Raw genomic sequence first — 12,830 nt, 5'->3', positions numbered from 1 at the left:
TAATCTTCCAAACCTGCCAGACAGTCCAAAGTATGTTATCCTTTTTTGTGGTTATGTCATCCAGTGGCAGTTATATCTTACAAGACTATTCATTGTTTGAAGGGCTCACAAATAAAATTGGGTTAATCCATCTTATTAAATGGTTTCACTATGGCAGTAAACTTCCAAATTTTCATTTATTTTTGTGGACTTTTTTGTTTATCACTCAACACTTTCATAGAGAGTGTTGTTACTTGAATGTTTTGAAAAGAAACATGATAAATTAGAAGCAAAAAAACCATAATATGCTATCAGATTTACACTACTTATTGAAAAAATACAGTGACATATGCTTTTAGTGACGTAAATGTTAAAAAGCTGAAACAGTCAGGGCCTGATCCTGAAATCCTATAGTCAACTGAAGTTTTACCACTGAAGTTTACAGAATCTTAATTATTGAATGAGATCTTTCATCGAACTCTGAAAATCCTCCAATGCCTGTATTCTGAGGAACGTGGGGGATTGAACAGTAGCACTTCCGTGCAAACCTTTCTGTGTAGTAAAGATCATGTATTTTAAAGTAATAAAATAGAGTAAATCCTTCTTTAAATATCAATTTGCCCTGAAGTAAAAGTTTCCCTGCTTTAAAAGTTTTGTGCTTTATTTGAACTTGGAGAAAAGTTCTACAGTTCCAATTTTTTCATGAGTTGTAACGGACTGAGAGTCAATGCACTGCTAAAATTATTTCTATAAATATACTACAAAGAATAACAATACTATTTAGTACTCTATGGTGTTATGGTTTCAATTAACAATTTTCCATCTAGGTGGGATCTGAGGAACTATATGCCATATATATACACACATACATACGATTCCTATGCAATGTAGTTATTAAAAAATTTATAAAATCAGGTTTTAAAGATTGTCAAATGAGAATGGAATTTTAAATATGGAGAATTATGCAATGTTGCAACAAAAAGAAGTGTATGGACCAGTGTTGTTAATATTTTAATTTTCCTATTAAATTATATTTCTGTCTTTATATTTCAGTATTCAATTGTATTTATTTTAAATTTCATATTCATTATCAATTATGTAGAAAAAAGATTTAGTTGTCCCTAAACCAACAATGAATAGTGCACTATTCTCGTAAAAGGAAACTAAAACTAGTTCCTAGGCTGGTTTCCTAATCATATAAGAGAAATTGAAAGAATTATCTTTTAAATAATTCCATCACATTTTCTGCTAAGTATTTTTCTTGGAACAGTATCATAAGGAACAGTAAATTTTACAGTAAACTTTCCTTATTAAAGAAAATTTATTCCTATATTTGGGAGTCTCCAGCTGGTAAGTTTGATATTTTGTGTCTACTAAGGTGATAAATCAGCCTGACCTAAAGATCTTTCTATGGTCTTGAAGAATATCACTTGGGGAATATTGCAGGTGCAGAACTCCTTCAGCGCTGCAGTTTCTTACTCAGACACTGCACAGGGGTTCCCGGGGGCAGAGGTCCTTCCCTCGGAGCTCTGGGCGCTCGGGGTGGCTGGTCCTGAGGGTTCTGGAACTGCTCTCTGCCACCATGCTGGGGAGAAGTTGTTGAGCCTATGCCTAAGTGAGGAAGGAACAGAAAGTCGGGTTAGGAAGCCAAATTAAGAATTGCCAGGTTAAGTTGCCTGTGCATCCTTAATTACTCCTTGTTGTGTTAATACATTGTAACACATTATTTTTTTCCATGTGCAGAGCCTCGCTCAGCACGCTGAATGGATAATCCTTGCTTGATTAGAAACTGCCCTGCTTTAATTTTCTCTTACTCCTGCATCCCCCCCTCACTGATAACACATCTCTGCTCCTACAGATTTAGGTATAACATAAAGAAACAACTGCCTGTGTGCATCACTGCCCTGAGTGTTGCCCGAGACTGCCTCATGTTATGCTCTGGAGAGCCCAGGCTTTGTGTAGGCAATTGGGGTGTGCTCATCGAGCAGCAGCTCCTGCCTTCCTACTTTGATGGTAGTCTTTCACATTTTCCATGGTGTACAGTCCCTGCCACTTAGATGGAGAAACTGAAGGACATCAGTGATACTTGTTTCTATGAAGCTGAGTCTGTTCTTGCTGATGTGCAACATGTACGAATGGTGCATGAAACCAAGGGCTCTAGAACTGTAACAGCATTGTTGGTTAAACAATTTTGCATTTCCTTTTGTTTGGAGAATTCAAGTGATAAATGAATTGTGAAGTAAAATGTTTTGTTGGAGTCACCTGGGTGACTGCTGGGCAGGGCATTGTTGTTTGCCCCAGCCTTACTTGCACACCAAAGAATAAATTTACACAGAGGAAGAACAGGCTGGTTGGTGCTGAAGGAAACAGTGTAAATATGGAAAGCTGCAGGTGTGTGTGTCAGACGATCTGTGTTGCCAGGTTGAAATCTGGGATTTTCCAGAGAGCTGTGTACACAGTCTGAGCTCGTGCTGCCAGGGCAGGTCAGACTTGCTGAGGGTAGCACTGGCTGTACAGTGTATGTAGCTGTGCTTGCATCTTCCTCAGAGCATTGACCTTGCGCCAGGTGACAAGCAAGTGCTGCTGGAATGTCCAGCACTGAGTTTTTTAAATAGTTTTGGGCACTCTACAGTAGCTCAGCAGTGGCTGCCTCTAAGAAATGGTAAACAAATGCTGGCAATCCTGCTAGATTATCCAGCTGGACAGAATTTCCAAAAGACAAAAAGAACTCTGAAAATTAGTGGTTTTGTTAATATTTACTGCTCTATAAAATTGCTGGTATTGCTTCTGGTAATGTTTGTTGCTCTACATAAATTGAGAACTTAGGAGACATTTACCATCTCTGTTGTGCCAGTGAATGCCATGTTTCCAGTGCCCACCCTACTCTGAGTCTGCCTGTTCCTCTCTCCTACCAGCCGTGTGAAGCCTCGTGCTTCAACAGCAGAAAAACTGCCTTTGATACAGAAGTGGCTTTGGCCTGTTCTTAGCTAAAGACTTCCTGCCAAGGTTTTTGGAAGTGGTCAGTCCTTTGGAGAATCTCATTAGAGATGCCATTTTCAGGGCATGCTACATGCCAGCCTTAGGCTGGGACCCAGAAGCAGAAGGCAATGACCAGGACACGGCAGCACAAGGCTCAGCACACAAACCTTTTCCAAACATCATTCCACTGGAGCAAGCAGTCTGCTGATCCTGAACTGCTGCTGCCGGCAGCGACTTCCCTCTGTGCCTTGTGGAGCTGCATTTTCCCCCGTTTTTCAATGGATACTGCAGACACATCCTCCAGCCTGTGCTACCTCCCAGCCCTAACGGATCCTCTTTGCTCTATTGGCGGTTTCTGAAAAATTTGGAGTTTGTTACTGCTGCAGTGATTGAAATGTGATAGACATTTTTTACAGGTGTAGGGTTAGCCTAGGACTCAATCCAGGGCACTGCTGAACCTCTGGTGCAGGGTTTGATGTCTACTGAAGCTTTTTTCCCAACACTGCAGCATCAGCCAGGGCCAAAGAACAATGTGAAACAAAAGCAGGGAGAGAATGTGTATGATAGCAGTGATTTTGCACACCCTTTGAGTTTGTGTCCATCCTTTTTCCAGAGTCAAATTTAGTTTTTCCACAAATCTGGCAAGGAAGTAATTTTCCTTCCCTTCCTGCTGCCAGCATAGACCCACAGATGAGTAAGTGTGAAGTATGTTTCATCCAGAGGTAGGGCAACAGAGTCCCCCTTTCCTGAGATTCTGGAAGCAATAGAGACTGGTGTGGCCACCCAGCTCAAGACAGACCTATCTGTGGAGATGCCAGGCCTTCCTGGGCAGCTGGGGCTCCTGAAGCTCTTGAATTGGTGGCCCTGACAGGCACTTGAAAGAGACTTCACCAAAATTGAGGATCTTGATGTTCCCAGTTTGTCAGAAATTTCTCAACCATATCTGATCCCATATGATCCATGCATATTAAGATTAAAGATGGACTCATAACACAGAAGTGAAAATAAATTTGGAATTCTCAGCTAGGAGTGAGTTAATCATTATGACAGTCAAAACCGTTCTTGTACCTTCTCTTTTTAGTTCAGCTTCTAGGGCTTTGTGTTGCAGCAGTCACATCCTTTGGTGGTTAGATAAACAGGAGGCCTTGTACCTTCCTTGGTGCTGGGTTTACACATCTCCTCCAGCTTGCTGTGGCTGCTACACAAAGTAAATGATGCCTTCACCTAATGCAATTTGGGATTTTTTTTTCTCCCCAAGAATATGCTGAAGAGCTGTAAGATTTTCACTGAAACTGTAGAATTACTTCCCTGCATCCCAATATGTAACTGGAGCCAAGGTCCTATGGCCATGAGTTACCATCTTGTGACCAAAATCCATCCTGAATTCTCCAGGGGAAGGTGCAGAAACCTGCCAGACTCTGGCTGCCAACAGCTGTGCCATGCTCAGTTTGGAGACCACGTTTACTTTCAGGCTCACCACATGAGCCATTGCCTCGTGCCCTACAGCACAAGACTGTTTCCAGTCTGAAAGTTCTTCACCTTGCTCTGGAAAGGTCTGAATGTCTGCATAGACACCTGCTCTTTTTTGCTGAGCTGTTATCTGTAATTTCTCATGCCATCAAGAATGAATTATATTTGATAGAAAAAGCATCTATTTTAAGCAATTGAGACAATTCTGAGTAAAAGTGACTGGAAAGGAAAATGTATTTTTAAAAATTAAGGCAATAATACAGAAAGCTTCTCTCCTCTTTGAACAGAAACAATTCTTCACAGAAGTCAGATTTATCAAATTTATGCCCATTGAACGAAGTATAAACAGCAATAAAATTATATATGAAAAATGGGGCAAAAAACAACAAAAGGAGATGGGTGGATTTAAACGAATTGTAGCGAACTGCGGAGAATGCACAAAGCCGAAAGAAACCCTGACAAATCTATAATCAGAAATGCTAAAGACCATAAGTACATCAGGGAGGATTTATGAGATACTGGTGATCAGATTGTCAGTAAAGACACTCTCTGGGCAGCAGTGTTCAGAGCACCCTTCAGCTGCACAAGAGCACTAGCAGCTGGTGTCACCTCTGAGCAGGTGATGAGATGCTCCCTACGCCAAACAGCAGAGGGGCCAGAGAGGGGCAGAAGACACAGCACAGCTGATGTCAAATGCTGTTATGAAGAAATTTTTTTTCAAACAAACTTTGTCTTGAATTGGATTAAATAGACAAAAGTAGTAATAAATTTTAAAGACTGTGTAGACTTCCTGTCATTAAAAATATTGTAAATGGATTAAATTGATTAAAAAGGGACTGTCAGAGCTCTTTCTGTAAAATCTGAATTGGCTGTCATAATACCTGAAGGATTGGGCACAAACTGATGATTAAATGATGGTTATTAAATGCAGCCCCTGGCTCAGGACATGCCTGAAAACCTCTTTTCTTCCTAAGACAGTATCCACGTCCCCAGCCAGCCCTCTAAACCTCTGCAGCCACAGACTGCTTTCAGCAGCTCTCCTGTGTGCTCTTTGCTGTTTGATGATTTTTAAATAATTGATCAAAATGTAACATTTCAGTGAGGCTGAGCCATTGATTTGCAAGACAACGCTGCCAGGGCTTTTCATACTAATTCCTTGTACAATGCATTCCAATGTTTTATTGGATTTTTAATTTGACTTTTTCACACCCTTCTTTGAGGAGAGAGACTTAATTGAACATTCTCTGTTACTTTGGCTTTTCCCTGATAATTAAAATCAAGCAGACACAGGAAGATCCCTTTCCTGACTTGCAGCCCTTCGGGCACAGAGGCCGAGCAGGGGTGAAGTGGAGCGCTTTGGCAGCTGCCCTAACTCTGCAGCAAAACAAAGCTTCCCCCTGCAGCAAGCAGTTAAAAGCCAAGCTTTTGCCTCCAAGCGTTCCCCTTAATGGCTGTGCTTGGTTTTACACCCTTGCTTTTAGGTAACCATAATGCAGCCCTGTCGGGAGGGTGCTTGTTCTGGCTGGCTCTTTCTCACAGCCAGCAGGGAGAGAAGCTCTGGCATCCCAAGTGAAATAGGAGCCCAAAATAACCTGAGGGAGATCCAACCCTTCCCATGTAGCATGTGCCCTGGGCTACAAGGGGTTTTAGTCCTTCAAAACATCTATTTGATACAAGTATTTTTGAATTCTGTTGCTTCCTTTTCATCTCCTTATAGTAAGGAAATGGGTTTTTGATGTTAGCTGCAGCTATCAACACCCTTTAGGTTTCATAATTTCTTTCTTGGACTTAGTGCTCTGAGGGGAAACTTTTCTTCTGATTTGTGATTTATGCTCCCTTTGGCTCATAATTATAGTGCTTAATATTTTAATGAAGCTAAGAACATCCCTTGCTATACCCACATTTTTGAGTGGGGTGATTGTTTTGTATTGAGTTCTTGTATTCTGAATTCTTGATCGAGACTTTAAGTCTAAGTAGTCTCTTTATTTTTCCTCCAAGATTTTTTGTTCTTTATTTTCAGTCATATCTTTTCCACATGGGAAAAGGAACCTGAACCTTTTGTACAAAGTTCTTTCTATTTATCATAATTATTTTCAGTAAGTTACTGGAAACCAGCTAATTGCACCAGTACTTACAACGTTGTCAGCTCTTATGTCCAGAGCAAAGGGATTGAGGAACCTTCATGTTCCAAGTCTTCCCCTCACAGCACTGCAGAGCAGTCAGGGGTGCTGAACTGGATTTTCTTCCAGAAGTGCATGCAACTTGTTTATCTGCTAGTTAGTTATCCCCTTATGGGATTTTAGTGGCTATCTTGCACTTTTCTCGGGGGTTTGTTGTCATCCTTGTTCCACTGATATCATACAATATTTCAAATAAAAAGTTAGAATTTTTTGTACCTTAATGTTCATAAAAGTGAGGGACTGAAGCCTTTGTTAGATAAAACTCCTCTCTTCCTGCTGTTGTGGGGAGGAATGGGTGGTTTTGCTGCTGCTGAAAGCCAGAATACCCTCTGTCCACACAAACTGCTGGCACTGAATTGGTGAAGTTGGTGGGGCAGTTTCCAAGTGGTGTATGCCATTGTGTGACCAGCACTGCAAAGAGCTTTTTCATGACAATGTTGCCTTGGTACCTGGCCAAATCCTGGCCAGGTAATGTGGGGCACCCAGCTGCTGCCCCTGGTGCCTGCTCTCAGCTGCAAAGGCATTGCCTGCATGCAGCTCCCCTGTGAGATGCTGTGCTCTGTGCCTTGTGCCTCCCTGGAGCCTGGGGCAGAGGGAGCAGGGCTGCCTGTGGGCACAAAGGCCTGAGCTGATGCTGTGGAAAGGCAGCTCTGTGTCTGTGTTTGGTGCTGGCAGTCTCCCCACAGTCCCTGGGGTTGTGCCTGCAAAGCTGCTGCTCCTGTGGCACCGAAATTGGGCTGGCAGTTGTGGCACTTGGGCACAGAGACATCAGAGCAATGCTATTGCTGTGTTTAGCAGGTGTGGCACAGGGACATCAGAGCAATGCTGTTGCTGTGTTTAGCAGGTGTGGCACAGGGACATCAGAGCAATGCTATTGCTGTGTTTTGCAGCCACATCTTTAAGAGGAATCGGGACTTGACCAAGGCCTGGAGAGGAAAGACGGAACAGCTGCTCAGAGTGGATGAACACGACTTCACCATGCGGCCGGCCTTTGGAGGTGAGCATCAAATGGTTCTCTTGATGCTGTGCTAATCTAATTAAGATTAATCTAATTACCCAATTAACAATCTAATTAAAAACCAAGCAAACAAACCTCTGTCCAAATGCATCAGTGTGAAGGGAAAAGGCTTGGTGCCAATTCAGAGAGGCCTCATGCTCATCCTCCTTGCCCTCTGTGCTCTGTACATTTCCTACATTCCCTCCTGTTGCTGCAGTTGGCTCTGGTTTTGGCTGGCATTTCCCAGAGTTCAGGATGGACCCTCCCAGTAAGTGTTTCATTCTGTTGAGAAGAGGGACAAGCTGCAGGTTTTGATATTCACCTCTGGTTGTGAGGTTGCAATGAGCTTTTCAGCTGATGTGATTAAATTGCAAAGTAAAGGAACTCATTGGGTAGATCACAGCCCGCCATTACCAGGAGGAAACAAATCTAAAAATCCCAAAAATATTCTAAAAATCTTGTCTCAAACTCTCATAAGCAAATCAAAGAGTGGGAGGGGAGACCTCTGCCAGCTTCACTTCTGCCTCTGGTCACACCCAGTTACAGGGTGTGCTCGCCTGGCCTTTCTAGACTCACTACTGCAGAGAGAAGAGGGTACCTGAAAAAAAACTGCTGGAACACCAGTATGGCAATCCCTTTTCTGATTTCATCAATAACAAATCCCTCCAGAGCTAAGGGCAGAGTTTTCTGTAGTTTTCACTGAATGACTAATGCTGCATCCTTTGTCAGTTGCCATCCAGGATGAAGGGCTGCCTCTCCCTGCCCAGTGGGACACAGAGTGTTGTGCCCTTTGCACCTGGTCTATAGAACAGAGCTTCTCAGACCTGCCTGTTCCTGGTGTGGCTGAAAAAACATTTCTTGCCCTCAGTGCAGATGTGCCATTCTGAGAGCACAATGCTGACCCCTGCTCACAATTTTTATATATATTTTTAAACTCCAGAATTCAAAACCTTTCATAACCAGGGTTTCCTGCCCCTGCAGAGGTTATTTATCAGCAAGTTGCAGTCCAGCCTAAACATTGGAGTCAACTCTTTTTTAATCAGTATTACCTTGGTCTGCTGCTTCTGTGGTTGAAGAGTTTGCCCTAAATTGCCCTCTGGGTGGAGCACGGGCAGAGCTCCCCGGGGCTGGTGGGACCACACCGAGCCCTGGGTGCAGCTGAGGCTCAAGGATGAAGTCTGGGAGCTGGCTCTGGAGGCACTGGGTTTCTTTATGAATTGGTTGTAAAAGTGTGAGTCCACCAAAGTGCACATTCCTCCTTAAATTCCAGGTATGCCCTCCTGTGCTATGAGGTCAGAGGATGCTGTCTTTGGTTTTCTGACCTTTTTTTTTTTTTATTTTTTTTAGCCAACTTCAATTTTTGTAGCTTGGCTGTTGACTTCTGAGTGCCTGATTTGGACAAACTGAAGGTGCTGATCTGTTCTCTCTGCAGCTGATCTGTCCAGGACAAAAGACCTGCTGGTCTGATGGGTGGGATGATGGGGCTTCTCTGGGAGGGAACTTGGACTCCCTACCTTGCCTCTGCTGGAGACAGCTGGGGAGCCATGGTGATTTTTGAACTTTTGCCCCCTAACTGGGTGTATGTCAGGGCATCCTGCCTGTTTTGGGGGGAAGCTGCAGGGTTTTGTTCTGTTGTGCTGATGGTTTGGCACCCAGTGGCACCACTGCGCTGTATTTCTGGAAACATCTGAATTTTACTGTTTTCATCAGTGTCACAGGGTCCTTGAAGAACACATTTCAGCACAGGTCACATCAAACAGACACATTTAATTACACAGACACTCTTCTAGTGTTAATGGAACTGCATTTTAATCTCTCTTTTGCCTTGTTTTCCCATGCTACTTCCCATCACGATTCTTCTAGAGCCAAAATTTGGAATAACATTTATAAAACTGAGAAATACCCTAAGAGCCTTTGCTGAGAAGGTTCTTTTCTTTCATAAAGGAAAAAACATGATGTTTTAAATTTTTTTTTGTTTAAAACCTCCTTAACTTGCAGAGATTCTTGGGACAAAGGAGTGGTATTAGCCACGTTGTACTGAAATTGCATGGGATGAGGAGCAAAGCATGGAAACAGCTTTGCTGAGGCTCCAGCCTTGGAAATCCTGACTCAGACACACAGAGATAGCAGGTGCTGCAGGTTCTTGCTCATCTGCAGAATTGCACGATGTGTTTTTAGTGGCAGATGATAAGCCTAGTGGGAAAAAACAATAAAGGAAAGGGAACAAAAGTCTGGCAAGAGGTGATGCTCATAGTTTTGTCTCCAATGTTATTCCTCAGGCAGTCACAGTGATTTGCTGTGCACCCTGAGTCCTTCCAGCCAGGCTGTGGCACTGTCAGTCAGACTGATGTGGTGTGACCTGGGGAGGATGAAAAGGCTTTTGTACAGCCAAAGTGGAGAAGAGCAGCCTGTGGGGTACACATGACTGTAACTGGTCACTGCCCTAAGACCCTCTCTGGTCTAACTGAGATTCCAGCTCTATGGCATTGCATTGGGCCTGTGATGTTGCCTTGCAGGTGGGAAAGCCACCTCAGTTCTGGAAAATTAAAATAATACCATAAGTAAATGGTGAGTGGCATTAACACTAAAAGAAAACCAGTACTGTTGATGGTTCCCAAGTTTGGTGGGCCAGCCTGCAATTCCACCTTTAGCTAAAAAGGGGATGGGGTATGAGCTGGTGGCCAGGGGACACTTGCTGGTCTGCAGGAGACAGCCAGCAAGCTGCCAGCCCAACACAGCTGTGCCCACTGGGCAGAGCAGGCTGGGGTTATGCAAGGTGGAATGAAAAAGCCTCAATGTTAGAGAAAGGTGAAGGGGTTTTCAAGAAAAAGTATCTTTGTAAAAAGCAAGTGAGCAAACAAATGTTGTGTAAGTTGTGTTATTAACAGCCCAATAAGCATGGCTGTCTTGCCTGCCCTCAGCCCATAAGAGACAGGCAATTGGGTACAGAGGCAATGACAAAGTTTTTTGCTTTGATGATGGTCAAAGAGCATTCATAGGCTAAAAGAGACTGCAGGGTTTTTGACCCTTAGGGAGTTATCTCCATGTCAGTGACCTTGTTCTAGGTAGCAGATGTTCAGGTATTATTTACTATTATTAATATTTAAAGATTATGTAAATGTTTGTTGTGCTGCCTTCCTTAAACACCCATTTTAAGCATTTCATTTATGACATCTCGATTTTACAGGGAGCCTGTGAGTAAGCAGCTTTAGTTGATACTTAAAATAGCTGTATCTTCTTTATTGAGGACCAGCCTAATGCTTCACTTTTATTATATTTGCTCATAGCCGAGTAGCCTAACGTCAGCTGGTCCTTGCTGCCCTTTCTGGGCAGTGCTTTTGCCAGGATGGGTGAACAGTGGGATGAATAAAGCATGAGTAGTTCACTGAGTGGTTTTTAGTGACAAGGGCTGGAATAGGACATGCTCCCCTGCTGATGAGCAGCCGTCTGTGAGGCGTGGAGGGACAAAGCCCTGCAGCCATGAGGAGGGTGATGAGCACGTCCTGGTGCTCCGCCTGGGAGCTGACCACTCCTAAGAGGTCCCACAGTGGTTTGCAGTCTCTCTGGGTGTGCATGAGATACCTGTCAGTAAGGAAACCTCAAACCCACTCGTTTCTCATGGACATGTTTTTATCTTGGGGCCTTCATCTGCCTCCCTCCTTCAAAGATAGATGAGTGGACAGTCTCAGAGAGAAACAGCAGCCTTTGAGAGCGCTGCCAAAGAGAAAAATTAAAGAGGTGTCACAAAGCTTTAGTCTCAGAGATGGAGTGGAAAACTGACTTCAGGCATCTTCATGGCAGCTCTTCCCTCTCTTCCAAAGTGTAGAACAGTCTGTAGGAGAGTCTGTGGGTGACGCACGGTCGGGACGGACGGAGACGAGAGATGTCTGCAGCCAAGTCGTGGAACTATCGGTTTATTGCAAAGGGCCTGGGTGCAGGGCCCTGCTGGGAGCTGCCAGCCGCAGCTCGGAGCAGGGCCGAGAGAAGGGAGGCTTAAAGTGTAAGAGAGTTAAAGGTTTAAGAGCGGAGAGCATGTAGAAAGGAGGGGGTGAAGAAGTGAGAGGTGAGCGCGAAAAGAGCAGAGAAGAGGAAGAGGAAGAGCGAGGAAAAAGAGAAGTGGAAGAGAGCGAAGTTCCCGTTACAATACAATAAATCATCTTCAGTGTTGAATATTCAGATTCTCTTCAATCGATCTACTACAGCATGCATATCCTATAACATTTCCATACAACCTATAAGAATCACTACATTACCATACTGTGTTACATTTTAAACCCTAAATCTTACTCTTTGGGCCCTATCTGCCAAGCTGCAGGGTCTGCTCTGACCCTTGGACCTGCCTGCTTGCAGAGGGTACTGTTTCATCAAGAGGGGATTACCTTTGGCTGGCCACACCGTTGTTTTCCAGTTGTTCAGTAACTAAGGGATCTCAAAACTTGCTTTCATTTCAATCTCGCTTATAGTTTCTATATTCTCAAAATCTTTTGCCAGGCAATCATATTTATAAGGCTTTCCTGTTCCATCCTCCCCAACACAAAGTCTGCTCCAGTGCTCAGAAATAAAAACCATGTTTGTCCCAGTTCTGCTTGGGAACTGACTCACACTTAGAGGCTTTCATGCTGCTCACTGGTTGGTGGTTTTAGGTGTGGAGACACACTGGGATGTAATAGGCTTCAATGTTGGGCTCCTTCTGAAGTCATACCTGCACAGGGCTTGTGGAAACCTCCTGGGTTCCCTGGAGAGGTTAGCCCAAGGCCACACATCCCATTCAATCTGGGGCAGAGTTTGATACTCAAGCTGGAGTTTTTGCAATATGAAACAAGCAACAAAGTCTTCTTTTTGTCAGAACCAACCCAAAATTCCATTCATTTGGCTGATACTTTTCAGAGACTCTAAAGTGTGATCTGAAAAACTCTGCTGGATTGCAGGCTTTGAGCAAAGCAGCACTGCTTCCTTTCATCAGCCATATCCCCAGCTTTCACATGGATCCATTTACCTTCCTGTCCAGCAGTGAACATCCTGGAGAGGAGCCCAAGCTTTGAGGTGTCTCCAGTCTTAACGTGGTCAAGTCTTTTGTTGCTTACAATTCTCTAGGATGATTCTAGATTTTCTATATTGATGATTCTATATTTTCTCTTTCTGAAGAAAATGTGAATATTAATAAAATGTTGTTTATGACAAAGAAAGCCTGGTTGATGAGGGCTTTTTTGTATCCAATACTGTAA

The 12,830-nt window shown here is 43.5% G+C and overlaps 1 protein-coding gene across 1 annotated transcript in view; it reads left to right on the top strand.

Annotated features, from left to right (window-relative positions):
* LOC132071094 (gamma-aminobutyric acid receptor subunit rho-2) overlaps positions 1–12,830 on the top strand; it is a 31,916-nt gene that overhangs the window by 834 nt on the left and 18,252 nt on the right. Inside the window, exon 2 of the mRNA XM_059468403.1 lies at positions 7,499–7,605. Coding sequence (XP_059324386.1) covers positions 7,499–7,605 — 107 coding nt within the window. The remainder of the gene's footprint in view (positions 1–7,498; positions 7,606–12,830) is intronic.

This window comes from Ammospiza nelsoni, chromosome 3 (genome assembly GCF_027579445.1).
Source record: "Ammospiza nelsoni isolate bAmmNel1 chromosome 3, bAmmNel1.pri, whole genome shotgun sequence".
In the NCBI taxonomy this organism is placed as follows: domain Eukaryota; kingdom Metazoa; phylum Chordata; class Aves; order Passeriformes; family Passerellidae; genus Ammospiza; species Ammospiza nelsoni.
The sequence above is the reverse complement of the archived record's forward strand: the minus strand, read 5'-3'. Positions and strand labels throughout refer to the sequence as shown.